The 25,585-nt window shown below is 40.4% G+C and overlaps 2 protein-coding genes across 2 annotated transcripts; both read right to left on the bottom strand.

The window, feature by feature from the left end:
- Positions 1-2,199: 2,199 nt before the first annotated feature.
- On the bottom strand, positions 2,200-8,017 carry LOC139664043 (elastase-1-like). Its single transcript, XM_071542852.1, has 9 exons — positions 7,978-8,017; positions 7,706-7,806; positions 7,124-7,224; positions 6,675-6,803; positions 5,979-6,115; positions 5,704-5,846; positions 4,528-4,771; positions 3,067-3,133; positions 2,200-2,251 (listed from the first exon to the last, which is right to left on the bottom strand). The coding sequence occupies exons 1-9, from the start codon at positions 8,015-8,017 to the stop codon at positions 2,200-2,202; spliced, it is 1,014 nt and encodes a 337-aa protein (XP_071398953.1).
- Positions 8,018-8,823: 806 nt separating this feature from the next.
- Positions 8,824-11,619, bottom strand: LOC139664030 (elastase-1-like). Its single transcript, XM_071542833.1, has 7 exons — positions 11,580-11,619; positions 11,127-11,227; positions 10,871-10,971; positions 10,225-10,350; positions 9,509-9,645; positions 9,245-9,387; positions 8,824-8,994 (listed from the first exon to the last, which is right to left on the bottom strand). Exons 1-7 carry the CDS (start codon positions 11,617-11,619, stop codon positions 8,824-8,826), a joined length of 819 nt encoding a protein of 272 aa, XP_071398934.1.
- Positions 11,620-25,585: the final 13,966 nt, after the last annotated feature.

Below are 25,585 nucleotides of genomic sequence, written 5' to 3'. Positions count from 1 at the left end.
AGTCTGGGGATGGGGGATGCATTCGGGGAATTACTGTAGCTGACTCAAGCACTAAATCTTTTTTTTTTGCCCCATTTGTATTAGTTACCTACGGCCGGTACATGTTGCAAGTATTACTATCAACTCTGAGTCTCTCCTGTAGGGTCTTCTGTCTTCTGTCTGTTTTCCACCACCTTTACATTTTACCTCATAGGGAGGCCATTTTTAATTGTTGGTAAGAAGTGTTGCATGTCTATTTTTTGTCTGGCCAGTACCAATAAAATTGCATATTCTGCTTTCAGAAATAAACATTTAGACAATAATGAGAGAATGCGTATTTGTTTGTTTGTTTTTGTTTGTTTTGGTAACACTTTACAATAAGGGTACACTAAGTTAAGGGTTAGTTAATGCTTAATACGCATTAACTAACCTTTAATTAACAGTTAACTAATGTGTAATTTAGTAATGGTGTTCATGTTAACTAAGTTATTAATTTATACATTATTTAATAGTGTATAATCACTATTAAATAATGTATAAATTAATACCTTGGTTAACATGAACACCATTAGTAAATGATTACCAGACACATTAGTTAACTGTTAATTAAGGGTTAGTTAATGCTTATTAAGCATTGACTAACCCTTAATTAATGTACCCTTATTGTAAAGTGTTACCTTTGTTTTTTGTTTTATATTTATAGTCAAAACACGCCCTAAATTTTCCAAACATGACCTTTTCTCCTTATGTTGCAGTGACAGCATCTTGTTGGAACATATCTTTCACAGCTTTAGAGACAACTCAGCTATTTCCCCTGTGCAATACAAAGCTTTTAGGGCACTTGTCCCTGAGTGTTTTTGCCCATAATTTGTCCTAATACCCCTGTGGTGTCTGTACAGTCATTTATCCATTTTGTTGCCACTCAGTGTAACAGTTTCTCTTCACATGGCTGCAGAGTGGGACCTGACACAGTGGACACACACCCTGACTCCAAGTGCGCTTCTAACATCTGTCTCCAGATGCACTCTACCCTGTGAAGTTAGTGCCTATCCATGTACTGTCAGAAAGCTTTCTGAAACTACATGGTCTGTCATGGTTTGTAAGGATGGCCAACAAGATTAGCAAGAGGGAATCACAGAAAGATAAATCTTTATACACAAAGATACTCCAATAGGGAGTCAATCTGGGGAGTTTATCCACACGGTGTGCTAATTTGATTTGCCTGTTTTAGAGTGATCACATCATTTTAGCTGCCCCAGACCATATGTCACATTAACAGGCTGAAAGTGTAGTTCACAAGTTCTGTGCACGTGTATTTTCACACCAGATGGCATGAGGGAGCCCAGGAGGGCTGACAAGATAAGGCAAATGCACTGCTAATAGTTTCAAATAGTATTAAAATAAGCAGTATGTTTTACCTTTAACTCTGCTACAGTAGTATCACCTACCAACTAGCACCTGCCTCTATCACCAAACATGTTCAACACTGTAACTAATATTTATATTGATGTTGGCCAGTGAGTACTTTGACTTTCATTTTGCATCCCTGTTACCAAGTCTGTTATTTATTTTTTCTGTTTGTTGTTTTCCCTATGTCTGGATCAATCAATGTTATTATTTGTATATATTACTGTTTTACTTCACTGATCTTCCTGTTTTATTGATTTGTCTTTTGTCTTTTATCTCTCATGATTGTGAAGCACTTTGCAACTTTATTTTGAAAAGTGTTATATAAATAAAGATTATTATTATTATTTTGTATTATTGGTGGCAGTATTACGATACATGAATGGCCATGGCCGTCTTGACATGCATCTCATGTATGATTCTATGGCTGATTTTGCAGAAAAATAAAACAATAGATTTTGAAATTGATTAATAAAACAGCAGGCAGGTTGAATGCAGCAGGCTGCAGAGTTGAATAATACACTGTTCTGTACTTTTCTAAAACTGCCAAGACTACACTACCCTAGGTTTTTACCCAAGAAATAGTTGACTGCACTGTTCTGGTTGCTCAACTATTCAATGTAATAAGTGGGAATGTGCGATGTGAGCAAAATGAGCTCTGGGTGAGCATATTTTGTGTGTGGATCAGCACCATGATTTGAAAGGGGCACGGCCTCATCAGGCATCATGAATGGCTGCTTGCTCCAGCACAGAAAATCACGGTCTTGTCAGAGCTGCTCTACCGTCCAGAGTAAGAGCCAGGTCAATACCATGTCAACAGCGGGCCAACACCAGGCCGACACCAGGCCGACACCAGGGCAACAGGCTAGGGAGGAGGTACAGGGGAGGGAAAAGTAAGGCAAATGTTTACGGATTATGGTGTGTCCATATGCTTACATGTTACATTGGTAATACGATAATGGTTCAAAATATTGTGAAAGTACCTTTCTCTAAGCTGCTGATTCATATAGATTAAGATCTTTGACCAAAGTATTTAAAGCTAAACAGCATACATTTCACATTAAGCCTTTGATAAGTATTCTTTAGGACCCATTGTGGTGACACAAGCCTATGTCCCAGTGTGGTGGTGTACCGTAACATGGGTTTCTCGGGGCAGGACTTGGTTAAAGGGAGGCAGAGCATTGATTAGGACATAGTTATTCAGCCATCAGAGGACAGATGAAGTCTTGACTCTCTCGATCTCATCAGGTGTTCATATTCACACATACTGTATAGATTCAATGAGGATCATCAGAAATCTGTGATCTGCTTTTTTATGCTAGGATCAATGTTTTGATTTAATTTACAAGCTGTGCACCAACATTACTGAAGCTCCAGGATATTGACATGGCTAAGAACTGCACGTCCTAAAGCTGCTGAGAAAGAAGCTCAGGAATAGAAAACTCAACTGTGACATACTATATGATCTGAGGTCTGTTGTTTGCTCTTCTCTGACTAGACCAACGCACATTAGCAGTTTAGACATGCACTTTGCTTTGATTCCTGAGAATGGGATCCATAGACTAAACTAGACATAAACATATTAATATCGCTGTTGCTCATCAGATACAGCAGATTCATATGGAAGTGCTGTGCATTTACTGAGAGCCAGAAGTTAGCAGTCTGGTCACCTCACCTCACCTCGCAACAGTCCTCTTCTCCACACTGTCCTCCAGGCACTTCTCTAGGGTCTCCAGCACAGCAAGCACTGAATAAGTTATGTGGAAAAGACCACATTGCAAAACAGCATCTAGGTGTCTATCGATTTGTATCTGAGGATGAGTTCATATAGATTATATTACCTATTTTTATAAAGTCATAGAGACAGATAGAGCAAGGAGAGACAAAGGGGGAGAGAGAGAGCAAGAATTTTACCCAGGGCTTGCCAGAGTAGTCAGCAGGAGAAATTTCAGCATGTCTGCAGTCTCTCAAGAGTTTCTCTTACTCCTTTACAGCCTCAGGTGACCTTCAGTTTTTCTAGTCTGAGGGTAAGCTTGTTTTTGCCTGTACCTGTTGCAGTTTGTCTCACTGATTCAAAAGTATATCCCGTTCTCTTATAAAACATTGCGGAGAACACATATAGAATAAACACAAGCAAGGCCAAGCATCATGAGTTTCTTCAGTTAAAACATTCAGTCAGTCTTCATCTGTTTCTCAAGGGCCATTTCTCTTCTGATCATACCACAGCTACAATTTGTGTGTGATTCTCACTATAAGCAGAGTAGGAAAGATAATTCAAATTCTACAATCATAGCAGTCCCACATCACACACGTATCATGCATCTATCTTTCATTAGTACTTTCTATTATGTTGAAAAGAACTCCAGAAAGGAAAAGGGTAACATAAAACTTCTGCTTATCAAACAACAGATTTTTGACAGGTTAAAGGTGAACAAAATTTGAGTTTCCAAAATAATTCCTCCAAAGATCAGAGCCGTACTAGTGCAGGAAGAATGCAGTAAAAATGGGACTTCTGCACTCTTATGAAACACTAGATATAAAACACTACGAAAATATATGTCAGTGTTTACCCAAGGCTGCTGTAGACAGGATTCAAAATGTCAACAGCTTTTGTAAAAAAATAAAAAATAAAATAAAGAATAAAAGGATCCTTGTGTCCCTGACAATGCTCACATGCTGCAGTGGATGGGGAAAGTGAATGTGAAGTTTTGGGGCAACTGATCAGCCATTTGTTTGTGTTTTGTTCCTAAGAATTTCATAATATATTTTAATGATCGTATATGATACATCATCTGATCGTCAACATCATTATCTAGACTGTCATTGTCAAACAGCTATTATGAGATAATTCAAAAACTCAATCAATATTGAGGATAATTGCATAACATAAATAACGTAGTTAGTAAAGACAAAAAAAATTAGCACAAAGGATGTTAATATTGATTTGGTCATGTTTATTGGTGTAAGAAGTGACCGAGCGTGACCAAGAGTGTAGATGGAAAACAAGGTCAATTGAGAGTGATGGATCCATCTCTCCCTTCATTCATGACCTGGAAAAAGAAAATTCCACATATTTAGTTATTACCATACCTTAATTTCATGATTTGACTTCATACCTCTTACAGAAACATGGTGAAATACGGTGAGATGACTGCACTGTCATGAAAAGTAAGGTGAATTTTTGGAACCTATAAGTCTTTATATGTTTTTTTATTATGTTTATATGTTTACTGACCGAGTCCATCCAGTTGATGTAGGCAGAGACGCGGGTGAAGACAGTGGGCTTCTTGGGGGCGTTGCATCCCATGCCAGACACAAAGCTGGCAATACCATGGACGTAGTATCTGCCATTGACATTGCAGCTGAGGGGGCCACCAAAGTCACCCTAGGGTGAAACAGAGAACATCATCAAGACTCTAATCACTGTAGTCAAGGACTATCGTAGTGAGCTGTTGTAGCAGCCCACATCAATCCTGTATTAGTACTACAGCAAATTCTGACCAGTTCTGCTCAGGGGGTTGAGACACAGTGGAAAATTAGGATTTCAAAATTTTTATTTTATTTATTTAATGTTATATTCAACCATTAAAGTCTTATTATTGACTGGAAAGAGGCAAAATGGGTCTATACAGGATAGATAAAATATTTTGTCTGTACTTAAAAAGTTGCAGCCATGGTGGCTTTATACAGCAAGAAGGTTCAGGGTTTGACTCCTCGCCCCGGCCCTTTCTGTGCGGAGTTTGCATGTTTTCGTGTGAGTTTTCTCCCACATTTCAAAGACATGCAGGTCAGGTGCACTGGAGACTTTAAATTGCCTATAGGTGTGAATGGGAGTGTAAGTGTGATTGTCTTTCTATCTGTATTAGCCCTGCGATGGATTGGCTGCCTGTCAACAGTGTTTCCCTCCCTTCTGCTCAATGCATGCTGGGATAGGCTCCAGCCCCCTGTGACACAGAGTAAGAATAAGTAGGTAAAGACAATGAATGAATGCTGGTGTCTAACCTTCTCTGGACTGAGCACTCACTCACTGCTGTTTGGGAGACAGTTTGTATTTTTCACGCTTAAGTTGTGATTGCCACTTCCTGCTGGGGGAGAAGTGTCCATATCCGTAACCAGAATTTCATTTGGGCAAATAGGTTATATCTCAGTTAGTGGGGATGGGATGCTCTTCTCTATTGCAGCCCCACTTTGTGATTTAGGCGGGTGTATTTTTATATAGAAATCTTGTGTATCTTTATCCAAATCCAGTGCAGCTTTATCTACACAACATTATTTGTATGTGCAGCACTTTCATATTTTTCATATCAGCAGACTCACATTGCATCCAGACTCAGTGCCGCCTCCAGCACAGACCATGCTGGTCTTGACCGTGCTGCCCCACCAGCCAGAGCTGGTGCAGGTGTTGTGGTCGACCAGGGGGAGGTAGGCCTGCCTCAGCTGGGCAGACATGCTGCCGCCAGCTGGAAAGGGAAGAACGTGGAAGGTTCATAGAGGAGAGGCAAAAATATAGAGCAAGACTGAAATTACTGTTTGTGGAAAACACTGAGGAATCGCTGTCGAGTCGAGAGTGTAACCCGTTGTATCAAACTCACTGGAGGTGCGTCCCCATCCGCTGATGTAGCAGAGGTTGTTGTGGGGCAAGATCTGTTCAAAGGGAGGCAGGGAGGCCAGCTGGACGTAGGAGTTCAGGGAGGCATCAGAAGACAGGCGCAGCAGGGCAATGTCATTACTAAAGGTCAGAGAACTGGACTGTTTTAAACCCTGCAACTGTGAGCATTTCATATTTCATACCCACAACTCAAATGTTCCCATTGGAACATACTGAGCAAAAACATTTGAGTGAATGTACATGTTTGACAATGTACAAACATAAAACATCATATAGCCATAATTTTATTTAAAGGCACCTAATCTAATTAAAGGCAAGCAATATTTGCCATTATTTCTAAAATCTGTATATTTGTGACATGCTCTCTGTGGCTTTGATCTTTACATTCATTATTTTGGCTGCTCTTAATGTTGACAATGTAGAAAGTTACATTTTTTCTACTGTTCCATTTATTATTAATCTGGATAGGAGGCCTCTTAAATCTAAATAGAATCGTAAAAACATGGTGCTGCTGAGTGAGACTAGTCCCAAAGACGTTCATTTTGCAAGTACATCATCCAGAAGGGTGCTGGCTGTGAAACTGAAATGTTGTTAAACGACAGAGAGATATTAAACTGAAATATTTATGTAAGCCAATAGAATTAGACAGATATTAGAATCTCATAACAGATAGACCCACCCAGAGGAGATGCTGTTGCCGTTCCAGTTGTGGTGGATAGTAACATGGCTGACACTCCTGTACTGCTCTGTGCGATCGTTCCTGTTCAGGTCATGCTCACCAAGAACTACACGCAACGTCTCCTGTCTCCTGTATTGGTTTGGATTATTTATTTGCACAGTGATAAAAGTGATAAAACACCATGATAAAACACAGAAAGAAGACAAAAAAATACACATTTGTGCAGGTGAAAAAAATCCAAAGCTAAAATCTAAAAACAAAACAAACAAAAAACTAATCAAAATCACATGCAAAGATGCAATTAAATATGAATTTGAGCCCTGTTTTTAAAGACAGAACATTTTTCTTTCTGTCAATCACAAACTACAGTTTTATATTAATGGCATAGAGTATATTATTGTAATATCAGATTATAATGATATAGGAGTAAAATGCAGAACCACTGTTACCTGTCCACACAGTGAGCAGCAGTCATCACCCATCCTCTCCTGATCAGCGTTCCTCCACAGAAATGGTGATAGGAGCTGCCAGAGTAGAACTGAATAGAGACCTGGAGACCAAAAGGGCAGGCTCTTGTTAAAACATAACCAGCTTAATTAATGGATTTGACACAGAATTTATGATTGGCAATCTGCACAGTTCCCAAATACTTTGTTTTCATCCAATACCTTCATGGTAAAGACAACATCTAACACTTTACTTGGATAGTCCAGTGCTGATACTCAATTTGCTATGAGGCGACAAAAAGTAAATGTTCAACAAAGTGTCCCATGCCTATTGGATGCATCTCCACAGGTTATGTAATCCTAACCTGAACCTATTTCTAACGTTAACCCCAACCCCAAGATTAATTTTAGCCCAGACACTGAATATCTATAGACTACTTTTCACACAATTAATGAGTATCACTTGAAACTCAGTAGACTTTTTAGTGACACGTTATAGTCACTGGATAGGAAGTTGAGCATCAACATTGGACTATCCAAATAAAGTGTGACCAGCGTCTGTTTGGTTACATGCTATGTGTTTACCTGCCAAGGCCAGGCTCTGTAAGAGGCCACTTGACCTCCCACAACTCTCCCCTCAGCACTGTCCTCCATGTACCTGGGCTGGGGCTCCAGCTGAGCCAGCGCTGAGCAGAAGGCACACAGAAAAACAGACACACTTTAGGCATGGTTTACCCTTGTGTTAACTCTATTTTTTCTCTATGGCAAGTGAGAGAGATTACATTTTTCAGAGAGAGGGAGTGGCGAAAATAAAGCAACAGAATATGTACAGTACAGCGTGTGCTGTCGTTTCTTACCCACGGCTGTTAGAGTGGTCAACAGCAGAAGCATGAGCATGTGTGCAGCGTGTCAAAATGTTTCCTCAAAGAAAGAATGTGTTCCTCATTCTTTTATACCCTAAGCTGACCTTCATTTGCTTTGGACTGTGTGCTTAACTCGGCAGCAGCCAGGAACGCACCTGTTGCCCGTCTCACACTGTGTTATCACAGTTAGTGGCTACACTTTAATTCAAGAATAACACAAGTAGCTGTGACTCATATAAATGCAAAGGATTATTTATCTAAAATATGTATTTTTTGTGTTTCTGATACATGCTTATGTAACACAGCTGATGTGTGTGTGAGGAGTACGTTTGTGTCAGTGTTGTTGCCTAAGGCAGAGGAAAGGTATATAATGATATCTCTAAATTTGGCTGCATAAACCCTCTGGTGAGAAATGAATCATCACATGAAACATTGAGTATAATCAAGTTTATTTCTGTACAAAGAGATCAGACAAGTCAGAATTAGGTGAATACATGGCCGAATGCAGAGAAGTGTCTGTACGCGGCAAAAAGGATCCCTCCTCTCTTTAGTTCATGATCTGGAGAAAGAGAACAACCAAATATTTAATAAACCAATACATCATGATTTAATTAAAACAATTTAACTACAGGAACACAGTGAAATACTTTGAGACAGCTGCACTGTCTTGAAAAATTGAGTTAACTGACACTGAGTCTGGCATCACAGTTTCTATGATGAAGTTTTGAGCCAAATTCATACTTCTACTAGTATTTATACACTAACCCAAGGAGTCAAAAACATTTAAAAAATTCTTTATATATTATAGATTATTCTCTTATATAGTATAAGTGGTGATTTTTATATATCCCTCATACTGACCGAGTCCATCCATTCGATGTAGGCAGAGACGCGGGTGAAGACAGTGGGCTTCTTGGGGGCGTTGCATCCCATGCCAGACACAAAGCTGGCAATACCATGGACATAGTATTTTCCATTAACCTGGCAGTTCAGAGGGCCACCAGAGTCGCCCTAGGGTGAAAGAGAGAGCATCATCAGTGTTGTGGTTGCAAGGGTCCAGTGGTTGACACTCATATAACATAAAGAATATGATTTTTCTCTCTTCTTTCTGTGTTATAATATTGTTTTTGTCACTTCGCTTCTGTGTTTCATCACCATGCAAATACATAAATCAAACTAACCTCACTACAAGTAAAAAGAAGTCTCCTGAGACATGAATTAATCACATGATCTAGTTTTCTTCTTCCTGTAGTAGACTCACATTGCATCCAGCCTCAGCGCCACCTCCGCCACAGACCATGCTGGTCTTGACAGTGCTGCCCCACCAGCCGGAGCTGGTGCAGGTCTTGTGGTCGACCAGGGGGAGGTAGGCCTGCTTCAGCTGGGCAGACAGGCTGCCGCCAGCTGGAAGGGGAAGAAGACGGGGGTACACTTAGAAAAGAGAGATTACAGATGCATTGCAGAAAGGACCCAGTCATTGCATTCAAGAGTTGAAATAAAAATTTTGACTTTGCAGTCAACTCACTGGAGGTGCGTCCCCATCCGGTGATGTAGCAGGGGTTGTTGTGGGGCAGGATCTGGCCGGAGGGAGGCAGAGAGCCCAGCTGGACGTAGGAGTTCAGGGTGGCATCAGAGGAGAGACGCAGAAGGGCAATGTCCCATCTGTGGGTTAGACCAGCACATCCCAAAGGTGTTGAAGAGAAAACATTCGGTTGCTCTTTATTTGGATAGTCCAATGTTGATACTCATCTTCCTATCAAGTGGCTATAATTTGTCCCTAAAAAGTCTGCTGAGTTTCAAGTGAACTAGTACTCATAACTGTGTGAAAAGTAGACAAAAGATATTCAATGTCTGGGCTAAGGTTAATCTTAGGGTTGGGGTTAACGTCAGAAATAGGGTTAGATTCAAGTTTAAAAATGGGGTCACGGTTACAGTTACATAGTCTGTGGAGATGCACCAAATAGGCAAGTAACACTTTGTTGAACAGTTACTTTTTGTCACCTGATAGTTGGACTATCCAAATAAAGTGTTACCAAACATTAATATCCCATGCACCTCCTGAGTTTGCCCAAAGACATGTCAGATCCAGAATTATGATACAATGGATTTCCTTCAAAACAACTCAACGATTATGAAACATAAATTAATAATAGATATCTCTCTGTCAAAACAAAACAGGCAATAGAAGAGCCATCACATTTTATAAATCTGAGGAATAATACGACAGTACAGTAGACTCACCCAGCAGACACTCTGTTGGAGTTCCACTTGGGGTGGATGTAAACACGGCTGACGCTCATGTACTGCTCTCTGCCGCTGTTGCTGTTCAGGTCATGCTCACCAAGAACGACACGCCAGGTCCTGGAGCTGTATTATTTCAAAAGAAACATGACATTGGCAACACTCAGTGATTAGATAATTAGTTCTAACTCAAACGGCATTGACATGACATTCACAAATTAGACATTTCACCTGAATGTCATACTATAAATTCCTATTACAGTAAACTGGATTCAAAAGATACAGCCCAGAATGTGCCATTACATTACTTCTGGCTTTGTTTATGTTTTGATTCCTTGGATTGAGGACATTTTTTTCTTTCACTTCCTAATTAACTGACTGAGCTTGTGGTATGTGATAGCTATAAACAAGGCTGTGAAGAGTTTCTTCATGCTGGTGATGTTTGTAAATCAGATGTGTATTTTGAGGAAAGAGTAGATTATGAAACATGGACAAAGCTTATTATTATTACTATCAAGAATCTACATGAATATATTTACAATTGATATGGCCCAAAGATGTAAAATGGCATAAAGTATATTACTGTAATATCAGATTCTAATAATATTGGGTTAACATGCAGAACCAATAGGCCTATATCTTTTACCTGTCCACACAGTGAGCAGCAGTCATCACCCATCCAGTCTTGATCAGGGTTCCTCCACATGTGTGGTAGTACTTGCTGCCAGAACGGTACTGAAGAGAGATCTGAGAAAAAAAAAAAAATACAGGTTCTTGTAGACATATCGTCCCATATTGGCACAGTCCCTAAATATCACGCTTTCATGCACTACTGAAACAACACATCCGTATATACATGTATTTTATTTTTTCCCCCTGGGATTTGTGTTGCAGTTGGTTACCTGCCAGGGCCAGGAGTTGGGTCTGGCCACCTCTCCTCCCACAACTCTCTCCACAGCAAAGTCCTCCAGGAACCTGGGCTGGGGCTCCAGCTCAGCCAGCACTGGGTGGAAGAAAAATGAAAACAGAGGCACAATTTATGCATGGTTTCCCAGTAGCCTCATTATATTAATTGTTTTTTTTTCCTATGTAAGTAAGTCAGAGAGAGAAAGACAGAGAGAGGGAGAGAGAGTGCTGGTAGTGTATAGATTATTAAATGCTATCGTACACTAAGTGACCTAAAAATGACTGACTGCCTGACTGAGTGAGTGACTGACTGACTGAGTGAGTGACTGACTGAGTGAGTGAGTGAGTGACAGACAGAGTGACTGAGGCTGTTTGAGAGTGAGTGAATGAGACAGAAAGAGATCAATAATGAGGGTGTATACAGTGCAGTGCATGCTGTCATTTCTTACCCACGGCTGCAAGAGTTGTCAACACCAGAAACCTGAGCATGTTTGCAGTGTGTCAAAACGTTTCTGCAAGGAAAGAATGCTCCTCTCCTTCTTTTATACCTTAACTTGACCTTCAGCTGATGTGGAAAGTGTGGCTGTTCTTGCCCTGTGGAAACAGTCAGGTATGCACCTGTGGTCTGTCTCACACAGTGTTATCACTGTCAGTTGCACACACCTCCTGCTATGACCAATTGCAAATGGTTCAGACTGAAGAATGACACATAGAGTGACAAGTATATCATTGGATAAACAGATGATGACTCCCCTGAATCAGAGGTAAGTCCACCACACCTGTTTTAGGCAACTGTTCGGGGAAAAAAAAACATGTGTCACAAAGATGTGTAGTGATACCTGTACACCTGGCTGCATAAACTATTTGATATAAAAAGAGAAAAAAAATGTGTTTGAACATATGAAATGTGATCCTTTATTCTTACCCAAAGTTTCCAGACTGTTTCAAAAAAAAATGTTGTTGTTACTCTACAATGTGAATTCACATTACAATGAATAGGCTGATGTAACAGTCTGCAAGTTCTTGTAAATATTTACATCCCAAACTAGTCACATATCCATTTAACCCAGCATGAATTATTAAGTAAGTAAAAACATTTTTTTTTTACTAAAGTGGCCTCCTTAAAGGAAGTAAAAAAAAATCAAGGGTGCTTGCTCATTTGCAACTATTTGGTAATAGCATACAACAAAGGCACAAAGGCTATTAAAAATAAAATCCTCCCTTAAATGATACAATACAGTACAGTTTCTTGAGACATTCATGAAATTGAAATAGATGTCTTTCTTTCAGCTATTGTAGCATAATTCACTGTAAAGTGGATTAAAACATCAGTCAAGCACCTAATGAACATTAGTCAGAGAAGTTGAAATTCTGGTCAAAATGATCAAAATCTGAATAGTCTTACAGTACTGAATATGGTCATATGAATGCAACCACAATTTTATTGTATTACAGTGTTTCTTTAAAGTTTCAGCAATTGTCCGAATTGTCAAAAAAATATTTATGATATAACTTTAGTACTGAAAAAATATCTGAGATCAGTGCATCAGTATTTGTTTAGAATATTATACAATTTTTTTCTTTACAAAATTACATAGTGCAATGGTATGTTGTTGTTTTTTTTCCTTTTGTCTTAATGAATATAGTGATTTGACTTTGACACCTCATCAGATTAGGCCACTGATTAGAGAGGAATAATCAGAACACTGTTGCAGCCCAACACCAGATGGGGCTAACACATAACAAACATAAAGAAACTCCACTTAGACATAAAGGGACATACATTCAATCTACATTTTACTGGAGACAGACAGTTGTCATGTAAGCCTGGGATTAACATTTTAAATACAAGTCTGTGCAACTCCATGTTGACTCTTGACTCTGCTGTTGTATGTTTGGGGGTAGCGCCTAAACGTGTGACAAAACTGCACAGTGATGAAAATGATCCTCTATGTGCACAATTGGAGGGATTTAAACCCTGTGTGAGAACTGAGTTCAGGAAGATTTCTCTCCTCTATTTTACTCTGACCTCTTTGACACTGAACATTGGTATTGCAGATGGATTAGTTTATGATTAACCTACAGTAAGTCTCCCGGTAAAAATATATATTAATACTCCTTTTCACAGGCCATTTGCCAGTTCTTAACCGGCCAGGCTACTGATAGTTCCAACAATAGGTTCCTGGACAATGGGGAGGTCTCTGATGTGACTGTCTTTTATAAAAATCCTTAATTAGACCGAAAGTCATTAAAACTGTCTGGATTTTGGATTATTACCTTATCAGCCTATTAAAAAGATAGCCAGGCTGACTGGTAATTGAGCCGGCCCCACGACACTCAGGGAAAAGGTCCTAATACTGCCTGACTTCCAGAAAGACAGGGGCTCTGCTAGTTTCTCATGCAGCTTCTACGTCTGGTTCCCCTTTTATGCCCTCCGAACCCTCCTCATGTACAATTTGCCCCCCCACCCCACCCCTTCCCTCCCCTCCCTCCCGACTTCTCCTTGCAGAGGCATAAATCAAATGGAGATCAAAGAGGGGAAGTGCTGGGGATGTGTTAATTAAAGATGTTTGTTCTTGATACAGCCTCCCCCCGTTAATGAACAGTCGATTCGGTTCCCATAAAGATGTCTCACACACATGGGCAGGAAATTGAGGTTCCAAAAAAAATTAATGGGATGCGTTGATTGGGCCTGTGATAGGAAGTCAGGGAGGGTTATCACAGAGCAACTGTTGATTACACCAATGTGACACTATTTGAAAAGCCCAAACTGTTGTCAGAGCAGAGATTTAAACCTCATTAAAACGGAACTACCATTTGCTATGGGTATGCAGTAATTCAATTCAGTACATTACTTTATAACATCTTTATCCATTGTTTAGAATTTGTTGTGGGTGAATATAAGGTGAGCCAACACAAGAATTAACATACAATACAAGATCATACAAGATTTACTGAAAATGCCGTTCCTGTAGCTCTTCTCATGGCTGTTTTTGCAACATGTGAACCCATGAATTCAACAAACAGGCGGTTTTTAATGTTTCTCATTAGGCCTTTAAACTGTTTCTGCGGTCACTGCCGTACAATGAAAGCCATTCTCTTGCTCTCTTTCTTCACTGGGCCAGCGCTCCACAAAAGTCCCTGTAGATTGCCCCCCAAGAAGAGATAAAAGATTGTCCAGGAAAACATCCGATAACCTGAAACTCAAAGCCAAAACGAGAGGCTCTTCTTCCACTGTTCACATTGCTCCCCTGTCTATGACAATAAGGAGGTTCATACTGCTGAGTGTGAATGTTGTTCCAATGGGCCTTTACTCTACATAAAGAAAATTACACAATCAGACAGATAATATGAACACAGACGGATAAATACGAAGTGACATTAAGTGACACATCCTCACCTAATCTAGACTTAAATGTTACCAGCTGTTACACCTCAGTTCAACAAATTCAACATCAGAAAAAAAGATAACATAAGGACATAAGGAATAAGGGAATAACCCTAACCCTAAGGACACAGGAATTAAGTTCTTTTTACATTCAATGAAAACGGGCACTTTGTATGGATGTTAATATGAAAACAACAAAACAGATTCCCCTAATAGTGCATTACTTGAAACACACTTTTCTTGATCCGAAGTCGGATGCGCTCATCCAGAAATTACCTGTCCTTCATGTAGCCTTAATGCATAATAACTAGTTAATGCTGTGAATTAACCTGTCAGCTGTTTGTGGTGTTATTTGCTGTAAATTACTCCTTTGATGTGTGATGATTTGGAGCGCTAAAATATTGCTCGCCACGGCACTAATCCACACATTGTCTGTGGGGACTCCCCGTGTATTATTAGCACTTTTCCCTGCTAGCGGTGGAAATGTGTAGGGACGCATCAATGCTCCCATGCATCCTGCTGGGTGACAGCAGTGAAACTGATCCACTGGGCTGTTTGCAACCTTTAATTGCAATTAAACCACAGTGGAAACAATCAATACGTCCTCCTGCTATCTCCCATCTCTCTATATCTTCCTCCCTAGCGCACTCTTTTTCACCTTTCCTCACTCTACTCTCTACCTGCCTCTCTCTTTCTCTCTCTCTCTCTCTCTCTCTCTCTCTCTTTCTCCCTGCCTCCTCCTTTCTCTATATCTGGCAAAAAAGGCACCATATACAGTAGGCAGTGGGGTGATATGGCTTATGGGGGCAGGGATGGGGTTGCAGTAACGTGCAGCTCACTGCAGGGTGGAGAAAGATGATCTGCTGTGCCTATGAGTGCCTGATTGATCCTGTGGAGTGCTGTTCATCCATCTCCGTCCTCCAGAGCCCACTGCTGCTTTCACCTCTCACTGCTTCCTTACTCCCTCTCCCCTGGCCCGTGCCGCCCTGGTCCCAGCTGTGGCTGTGCTGCGGCCGTGCTGCCAGGCCCCGGCGCCCTCAGACGCGGCAGTGATAGGGTCCGCTGGAGTGGAAAAGGAGCTGCTGCCCTGCGCTGTGAAAGCAGGAAGAGGAAAGGTGATTAAGAACAGACCTGCCATGTTGTTTCATCAAAGTTCAAGTTCAAGCTCAAGTAGTTTATTGTCATATGCATTAAACAAAACAGTGCATTCCAGTGCAATGAAAAACTTGTGCTCTGCCTACTCTCTGGATAAAATACAAATACTGTATGTCAATCATACAGCTATACAGTATACACTATAAACACCATATCACCATATGCAGAAACACATATTAACAGAATACATGTATCCTTGTCACACTATGTGCTAGTGGTGGACTGGCGATGGTTCACTTATTAGATGGCCTTGAGAACATATTATAGGATCAGACATCCACACTTTGATTGGAAAATGCTCATTAAAAAAAAACAGCTATACATAAAGTATCCCCCAGCAAGCGATAAAAGAAATGTATCTAATTAACCTCAGATGAACTCTGTGAAATGCTGTGTGGAAAGGGATATTGAAAACTACAGTAATTGCAAAGCACATGCATAGTGGCAATAGTATTTTACAGAGAAATCTAATTAAAATAATAACATACAACTTTTTCTGAGGCTACAACTTTTTAAAATTCAATCCAGTATATTCCCTCCTTTATAACATCTGGATCCATTGTTTAGAACTTGTTGTGGGTCAATATAAGGTTAGACAACACAAGACTAAACACAAGAAATACAAGATGTTTGTCAGTTACACAAGATGTTAATTTCTTGAAAATACAGTTCCTGCAGCTCTTCCCACGGCCTTTTTGCAATCTCTGAACCCATGAGCTTACAAAAGGGCTATTTGTAAAGTTTCTCATTCGGCCTTCAAAGTGTTTCTGCGGTCACTGCCGTACAATAAGGGCCATTCTCTTGGTCTCTCTCATCTCTGGGCCAGCATTGCAAATGAGTCTCTGCAGATTGTCCCCCAACAAGAGAAAAAAGAAATGTACTGCATGTGAGGATATTGTCTTGTTGCCTTGTCTTTGTATGTATTGCTAGCATCTAACAAAAAAGAAAAAAAAAAAAACTTCAGCTGAATAAAGCCACATAAAGATATTTCTCTACACTTTCAATTATGATATAGTCCTAGTTTTTTCTGACCACCTTATTGATTTTCCTTTCACTTGAAATTTTCACCACAGTATCCCCTTGTATTCCCTTGATGCCCGAAATAAAGGTGAATTTTTCAATTTTAGTTAGTTAGTTCATTAAGGCAAATTAAGCTCTTGTTTTTGCCTAAATTCAGACTTTGATTATTTTTTTTAAATGTTCCCTATTTTTTCTACTCATTCTTTTTTGGGCTCAATTGAAGTGTTATGCTCTCAAATTAATGGTTATTATTATTATTTTAATATTACCTCATTAAGCCCCTTTTTTTGGCGTTCACTATATTAATTCATAAAAAAAATTAATTGATGTAACTTTTCTTTTTCCTTTTCACCATTTCTGGTTATTATGGTGTCGTATACCTGGGAAATTTTTTATTAATGTTAAACATTTTCTTGCCTCATTAAGCCGTTTTCATATTAAACCTTTTAGAATGTCCCTCTGGATCCATTGTTTAGACTTTGTGGGTGAATATAAGGTTAGCCAACACAAGAATAGTTCCTGTAGCTCTTCCCACGGCTGTTTTGCAATGTGTGAACCCATGAGTTCAACAAACAGGCGGTTTTTAATGTTTCTCATTAGGCCTTTAAACTGTTTCTGCGGTCACTGCCGTACAATGAAAGCCATTCTCTTGCTCTCTTTCTTCACTGGGCCAGCGCTGCACAAAAGTCCCTGTAGATTGCCCCCCAAGAAGAGATAAAAGATTGTCCAGGGAAACATCCGATAACCTGAAAGTCAAAGCCAAAACAAGAGGCCCTTCTTCCACTATTCACAGCTCTCCTGTCTATGACAATAGACAGGAGCAGGCAGTGCCAATGGGCCTTTACTCTACACTAAAGAAAACACAATCAGACAGATAATATGTATACAGAGGGATAAATATGAAGTGACATTAAGTGATACAACCTCACCTACTCTGCACTTCAAAGTTACCAAAGTTGTCACTGTGAAATGCTATGTGGGAAGGGATATTGAAAGCTACAGTAACTACAAAGCAACATGTAGCCTATTGTGATCATATTAGTATTTTAGAGAGAGCTAATTAAAATAAGCACATACAACTGTAAGGGAAATTTTTCTGAGGCTATAACTTCATCCATTGTTTAGAACTTGTTGTGGGTGAATATAAGGTTAGACAACACAAGAACAAAATAAATGTATCTAATCTAATGTATCTAACCTCAGAAGAACACTGTAGATTTTTCTACAACAATTTTAGGGCATTAAGCCACATAAAGTCAAATTAAGCTCAGTATTTATCTTTTTACCACATTATTGATTTATCTTTAACTTGAAATGTTTTATTATTATTTGTTTTACCTTTAACTGTGAAATGTGGAAAGGAATATTGATAGCTACAGTAACTACAAAGCAACATAGTATTTTACAGAGAAATCTAATTAAATTAACCACATACACCAGTAAGGCAATTTGCGTCTTCTGAGGCAGTTGTTTTTTAAAGCATGTTTTCATTGTGCTGCACATTTATACCTGTCGTTGGCTGTCAAACTAATTATTCCCTGAGGGAAAGGAGAGAAATAACTGTATGTCAATTAGCACAGTAACAGAAAGAATGTCAGTCAGTTTGAATAAGTGGGCTGTGATAGTGGTAACTTGCTAATATACACAGCAATGTGTCACTGTATGAAAAGATGCTGAAATCTCTCATACCATTAACAAGCTTTTTCACACAATAAATAAATAAACCATAAAAGGTAACATAGAAGCCAGATATGTTACTGTGAAGAATTATTGTGGTGGGATCGTGCTGTTTGGTGTCTGAGGATAGTGTGAGTTCCAATGTAGTTCTGACATTAAACAAACCTCTGTTTTCTAAATCTATTGTGTATTCTGTCAATCACATTTTACCACTGACATTTGGAAGTACAGAGAGTGAGAAAATGCCGTCTTGGAGCTTCACTGGTCTGTGCAATATTACCTCCATGTATGACTACAGTCCAAATTATGAACTTGCAAAGGTAAAGAGCAGAGAGTGAACTGGGACCTCAATCATTCTGAGTAATCGAAGGAAATGAAGGTATAACGGTGAATGTACAGATGGCTATAACCCTGTCTTGCTACAGTATATAATGCACATCAACAAAAGACCCACTGCACATGCACTAGATTATGTTCTCTCTTTCTGCACATACACCAATGATAAAAAAAAAAAATCTTTTGAATGTTTCATTTCCAGACCTTTGCATTTTTAAAGATTTGGATTTATGATACAATATAAAGCTAGCTGCAACAGAAAAAGAGACTTTCTTTATGGGGCCAGCCATGGGGTGTGACGAGACAGACAGCAAGTGGTGGCAAATTGGTATGTTATTAAACCTGTGGCATTTACACAGGCTATTAAAGGGACTACTTTCTGTCAGTGTTTACATCAACCTTCAGAAGAGGTGCTGCTCTCATAAATGTTCCTAATGGTAAAAGGCCTGTAGGCTGGTTGAGTAGTTAGTCAATATAAACTGATACCCTAGCCAATTGTAAATGGACCATAATGTCTGAAACCACATGTAATCATAACAGTGTTGGTGTAGGGTTTTGCCTCTCTGATACCGGCAGAGCTTTCTTCTGGTTTCACAGATAAATTCTGACCATTCTTAAGAGCAGTGGAAGGTTTGATTCAGCTCTTGCCGCTGTATCTCATTCTGTCCTATAGAGATAACTGTATGAGTTAAAGCTATTGATTGGGATCCATGCAGCCATCCAGCTGCTTGGTAAATCATAAAAAGGGAATGATTCTTAACATGTCTATATTGAGAATATTTTCTAGGTCTCCCTCAAGATTTGCCTTTGAGCTAAAACAGGAAATTCTTTATTTATTCATCGATTTTACTGACAAAGTTGCTCAAAATCGTACAGGCACAATTTTTAAGACAGAATTTGAAATTCAGTTAAAATCTGTATTAAATTTTATTCAAAATCAATATGAACTCATTCAAAATTATTACCCCTATAAGCACTGTTCATGGTCAGCTATAAAAAGTAATTGGTAGCGAGTTAATTTTCAATTATCTCTTCAATGAAAACTAATTCCTTTCACATCACATTACAGGCTATGTGCCCATTTTTTTTTTAAACCCGTATCTCAAGCATACAGTGGTACAATGCAATTTACTTTTGCTTTTCTTCACAAGCACAGCACAAAACCATACAGTAGCAACAGAGCACCAACTGAATAAGCAGGAGAGAGAGAGTGAGAGAGAGATAGAGAGAGAGAGAGAGAGAGAGCGAGAGAGAGAGAGAGAGAGAGAGAATGGGAGTGAGACCTACAAGTGAATATTTAATTAATGTTGTTAATGAAAAGAAGTCATTAGGATTAATTCCTCCTTAAGGCTAATTTAAACGTTCTTCTCGACTCCTCATGAGAATAGAAGTCTGTGCAAGGAATTGAGGTAGAGTTCCCATACTGTCCATGGGGCTTCGGCTATGGACTAATAGACCAATCATTCAAAATTCTGTAATTTTAAAGAGCTCACAGGTCAACTCAAATCTACTTCCACAGTTAACAGGGATTCTGAGCCGCATGTTTTGCTAGTCAATAATATGAAAAAAAAAAAGGTTGAAACCATCAGCTTACTGCCTAAAAAATGGCAACGTCGCTGTGTTGTTCTGGAGGTCACTGGAGAAAGTGGATGTGCCTGTGGGCCAAAACACTCCCAACACCACACAAAACTCTTACGCACATTAACGGAAACATTTCAGTGGTGCTGCCTGCTGCCTTGATTTGATAAAATGTCTACAGAGTAAGCGTAAAACAAGTGTAAAGGTCTTGCATTACCAGCTCTCCAAATGTCTCATGACAGTCACCTTGGGTAGGGCCCGAGGCTATAAGTGTACTTATAGTTTGTGGGTGATGATTCTGAAACTTTTCTACCAGGGGCAGAGAATCAATCATTCAGCAGAGAGACCTGGTGCTGTATTGAACTGGAGACACAGATGGATAACCCATGTTCAGAAACAATCAACTGCTAAGGGGAGAAGGGATGGGGGTAGAAATAGCAGTGGTGGGATGACACTACCTCCTCATCCACAAATTGTATTCCACCACCTCTTTCATTTGAGCCAACCCGACAATAATAGCGAAGTAGCCTGAGAGAATGGCTAGACCTTTCAGAGACAGCTCCTAATGCCTACTATGGGCTGAGACACACTGAACAGGAGCCTGTCAAAACAGAGGATCAAAGTGAGAAAGGCTATTTGCTGCCTGTATAACTATTGCTCTAACATTTAGAGTGTAAAAAACCCCTCCACAGGCAGATCCCTTAAGGACCTGACCTGGCAATTCCCTACATGAAAAATAGATGCACAGGGGGTTGTAAAATTGCTGCTGAGCATTAGGCGGGCATGATTTGCTCTTGAAACACCTAGCATGAGTGTAATGACAGGTTGCAGGGCCAACTAAGTGTATAAGCATTACCCGTACAAAGTAGCACACACATAAAGTAAGTGTGATATCAGATGAGAGAGAGAGAAGGCACACATCTTGTTTTTGTTTTTACTGCAAGGACTTCAAAGTGCTCTGGTACTAGCGGGCGCATCGAATCTTTCTGTGGACGGATTCCCCCGCTGTCGATAAAGGTGTCCTTGACTGTTAATGATCAACCACCGCTTGGCACCTATGCATTCATCTTGGTTGGAACCTGCAGATACGCATTATTAGAACTAATGGCCATCTGTCTGTGAAGACCTTGTCTGTCACCTTCTGATGACATCATCTTCTGGTGTGGTGCCAAGACAACAGTTGCTTGGAAGCAGGTTGTTGCGGGGAGAGGGGGGGTATGGCTCATTCTGTGATTACTCCTGGGGAGGCAGTGGTTGGAGAAGGAACCATCCTCAGGGTCAAGAGCCTCTTGCTCCCTCTGTGCTCTGTTTGCCCGCACGATAGCTAAAGAGACTTGTCAATGGGAGCCCAGAGTGTTCATCTTCGCTGCCAGTTCCCTTAGAGTTGGTTGGCACACCAAATAGCCCTGGCCAGTGGAAAAGCCAATCTGCATGCATGTCCTGCTGACAGGGAGCTGAGAGGATGGGATAACACAGGACAGAGGAGGGGAGGGGAGGGGAGAGGAGAGGAGAGGAGAGGAGAGCAGAGGAGAGGAGTGGAGAGGAGAGGAGAGGAGAGGAGAGGAGAGGAGAGGAGAGGAGAGGAGAGGAGAGGAAATAAAATATTAAAGGAGACTCTGACCACACAAAGCATTATGGTGACAAACCTCTAAAACGATCAAGTAATTTATACAAATCACTTACAGCTGTCTACACATGCAATCTGAGAATATGTTGATCAATACTGGGATGTTTTTTACATTATTCATTAACTGGTTAATTACATAGTGCAGACAGTAATACGATATAATTTATGGCCGATTGTTTTCGTTACAGGTGCCATATTAGCAGCAACAATATCTGCCAGTTGAGCCTTCACTCTCATCTTGAAACAATGAGTCTTTTACCTGCCTGCCTGCGTGATAGACATTAGTGCCAGTTCAGTAGCATGATCTTGCAGTAAACGAAAAATATTATTTGCAGCAGAGGAGTGAGTTATAATTAGCTTTCCACTAAACAAGCAAACAATGTACCTGTAAATGAAATACAAAGACATTAACATAGCATCAATGCACAATTTGACTGCGCTTCCAAAACACGCTTTGAAAAATAAAGACATACTTATATGTGTTTGCAGAGGCCAATGGATGGAACTGTATTCTGAAGGCCGACCTGGACAACAGATGACTCCAGGCAGACTCGCCAAATGAAAGAGCAAGCTGCATTGAAAGCCGTGGCGAATAACGACTTTGTCAGGGAGGCTTATTCATCCAGGTACCACTGAAGAGCATTATATCATATTCTTCAAAAAAACGAAAATGGATATAACTTTCCTCTCAGTAAGCTACTCTCGCATCACCCTGGCACGAGCAAACAGCCGTGATAAAAGCAGCATCTGAGCATGTAAGCGCACTCCCCAGTAACTGCCATCAAAACGGCATTCAGGAATTGCATATCTAATATCAAATTCACGTTTTTCGCCGCCCTGTGATATCTACCCAGAATTCACATCACCTCACTGCAGAGGAGCACGGCTCATCTTCCCAGCACTGCTGATCAATAAACGATGCCGGCTTTATAGATGACTGCCACATTGTCACAGTCAATACTATGGCAAATGGCAATTATGGACGCATTATGAACAATTTCATGGGTGAGCTCCTCTCTCCTCTTGGCAATAGGGCTTCTATGACAGATTTGGCACTGGCAGTCTTGCGGCACATCTGCCTTACTGCCGCTGTTTGGCTCGCTCACTCTCACTGACATATTTGGATGTTCAATTCCAGTCAACTACAGAGAATCGGTCAGGGGGAGAAAATAGATTTGTTCAGGGATTTGTCCGTGTGTGTGTGTACAAGTGTGTGTATATGTGCATGCATGCGTAAACATGAGTGCGTGTGAACATGTGTGTGGTATGTGTGCATGCAACGTTGTGTATGTATGTATTAACATGTGTGTGTGTGCAAATGTGTGTGTGCTATGTACATGTGTGTGTATGTGGTGTGTACAAGTGTGCGTGTATAAGAAAGTGTGTCTGTGTACTTGTGTGTGTATGTGAGAGTGAATAGGTGTGTAGTGGTACTGCCCTTGGGTATGATGGGTAGTGATTTGTCAACCTTTTGTATAGTGCTGCAGGCATCTCTTTTACAGCTCACGTCAGCAACTGAAAACATCTCTCTTTCTCGTAAACATACAGTTCAGTCGGCAACAGTCTTCTGTATTCACAATTTAATAGAATTTAGAATAGGCTGGAAGCCAGAGCTGCAATAGAGTATAGAGTATAAGAAGCAATGCATTACAAATTACCATAGGCGTAGATTTTGGGGGGAGACGGGATATGTCGCCCTCAATATGAGGCCGAATCGTCCCCCAAATTATTTCTGCCTCCAACATTTAGGCTACTATATTTTTTACATAGAAACACAGTTGAGTTTTACCCGAAGCCCCCCTTCCCCTTTAATAAATGGAGCCCTTCCCCAAGTTGTTTGAATCTACTTTCAGCGCATGTAAAGGCATTTCAACAACAAATTAGACTGCCAAGTTTCAGATTTTGATCAATGTTTGCCCTTCCAATCAGGGGCTCAGTTTGGCATTATCTCTGTGTATTTTGCATTAATCAACAATTCTCCCAATTCCTCCCATGGCTGCATAATTTTCTCATGCAGATTTGTATATTTTGCTTCGTTCTTGGTGGTGAAGTGAGGGTTTTAGTCCACTACTACGCCCATAGCATGTCAGTGTGATTTGTGGTCAGTGTGTCCACCACCAAAGTTGAAGCGAAACCTACCCTGGCTTACCACTCATTTCAAAAGGCATGTAGGGTAATTACTATTTTTTATTAGGCCCACTTCCTATTAGCAGTCATTCGCGACATTACTTTTCCTTTAAATTGGCGGTTGGCTCCTCTTTTACCTTCAAAAATCAGGATAACTCGGACACTTCTCCTGTGAATTGATCAGGATAGCCAGGTAACGCTGATGTCTAATGTATTTGTCACCTTTTAGCTCGATAAAATCAAAGTATTGTGAATATTTTCACCCGGAGAAAGTACTGAAAACTTAGTAACGTTAGCCTACCATTTCTCATCTAAGCTAGCTCAGAGGATGACGAGCGAATCACGGGATGTTGTGGGATAACGTCAAGTTTTGGATAAGGGGGGTGATGACAAAAGTAATGTATTATTATTTATTTATGCAGAACTGTAACATCATGACTGAAAATAGAAATTGTACGCTACTAACGTTACCTGGAAACATGAGTAATATCATTGCTGAGTAACACGTTACTTCCCAACACTGGACTTCGTCACCCAATGTAAAACACATGCCGTCCAATCCTTGCTCTCTCCTGTTTGGGGCGAATTTAATTGATCCGGGCAGACCGCGACTGCCTCGGAGGTGCTTTCCTCAGATTTTATTTTTCACGAAGCAGGATTTATCTTTTTTTTTTTTCCTCCATCGCATAATTTTCCAAGACCATTTTACATTCAAGGATACACCCGCAGGAATTAAAAAATAAAACGGGAGTAATTATCCCTGCATTGTTGTGAAGGCTGTTCGGAGGAAGATGCGAGCAAGCAGAGGCGCACCGAGGACAGACCCTGCTCCTCTATGATGCAGCTGTTTACTGTGGTTGAAACCCTGACGATTGTTTTTTTAAACGTTTATTGACAAGAAACCAGTGGCTTGTTATTATTATACATGTGCCGGGACTGTATCAAGAGCAGGAAAAGCAATGTAGCCAGTCTACTCACTGCCATCCAGAGAATGAATCCGCCGCTTTGATTTTTGTATTCAGATGATTTTTTTTTTCTTTTTCTTTTTGGTGGGGAAGCGATTTGGCGATTTGTTTCCTTCCATCTCAACCCAGCTGGTTCTTCCACATCTGTCGCTTGTTGTTGCTGTTTTTTTTGAGCGTGGAGGCGAAATATCAACTCGATAATCGTTTCAGAAGTGTGTGAGGAGAGGACAGCGTTGGCATCTATCCATGCGCGCTGGAGACCAGGCTATTTATTATGGCACCGTGACCCTAACCGAGGCAGAACACATGGTTATTGCTCTCCCCGTCTCTGTTTGCAAGAATACCTATAATTTGGGGACGGGGTATAGAGGCATCTCTTGGCGGGGAGATGCTCTGAATGGGGGTATTTTGCCGGCTGTCGGTGACGCAACATCTCACACGGACTGCATGAGGAACAGTGAATACATGCGTAGAAGGGCGTGAACTTAGACTCAGTAACCTCCTTCCCATTAAAAGCATCCCCTTGTCTATAAAGCCTATTCCCTCTGTCACTCCCCCGTCTAAACTCACTCCGTAGCCATC

The sequence above is a fragment of the Centroberyx affinis genome, unplaced genomic scaffold, assembly GCF_046629955.1.
Source record: "Centroberyx affinis isolate AG114_WGS23_722 - 3 ecotype Tasmania unplaced genomic scaffold, CSIRO-AGI_Caff_v1 ptg004194l_1, whole genome shotgun sequence".
In the NCBI taxonomy this organism is placed as follows: domain Eukaryota; kingdom Metazoa; phylum Chordata; class Actinopteri; order Beryciformes; family Berycidae; genus Centroberyx; species Centroberyx affinis.
The sequence above is the reverse complement of the archived record's forward strand: the minus strand, read 5'-3'. Positions and strand labels throughout refer to the sequence as shown.

What these genes read in the sequence shown, in the direction of transcription:
- LOC139664030 (XM_071542833.1), bottom strand. Translation starts at nt 11,619, where the DNA reads ATGCTCAGGTTTCTGGTGTTGACAACTCTTGCAGCCGTGG. An exon ending in GACAACTCTTGCAGCCGTGG is followed by an intron (nt 11,228 to 11,579) that starts GTAAGAAATGAC and finishes TCTTCCACCCAG; the next exon opens with TGCTGGCTGAGCTGGAGCCC. An exon ending in CCAACTCCTGGCCCTGGCAG is followed by an intron (nt 10,972 to 11,126) that starts GTAACCAACTGC and finishes TTTTTTTCTCAG; the next exon opens with ATCTCTCTTCAGTACCGTTC.
- LOC139664043 (XM_071542852.1), bottom strand. Translation starts at nt 8,017, where the DNA reads ATGCTCATGCTTCTGCTGTTGACCACTCTAACAGCCGTGG. An exon ending in CGGATGGGGACGCACCTCCA is followed by an intron (nt 5,847 to 5,978) that starts GTGAGTTTGATA and finishes TTCCCTTTCCAG; the next exon opens with CTGGCGGCAGCATGTCTGCC. An exon ending in GCACTGAGTCTGGATGCAAT is followed by an intron (nt 4,772 to 5,703) that starts GTGAGTCTGCTG and finishes GTTTCACCCTAG; the next exon opens with GGTGACTTTGGTGGCCCCCT.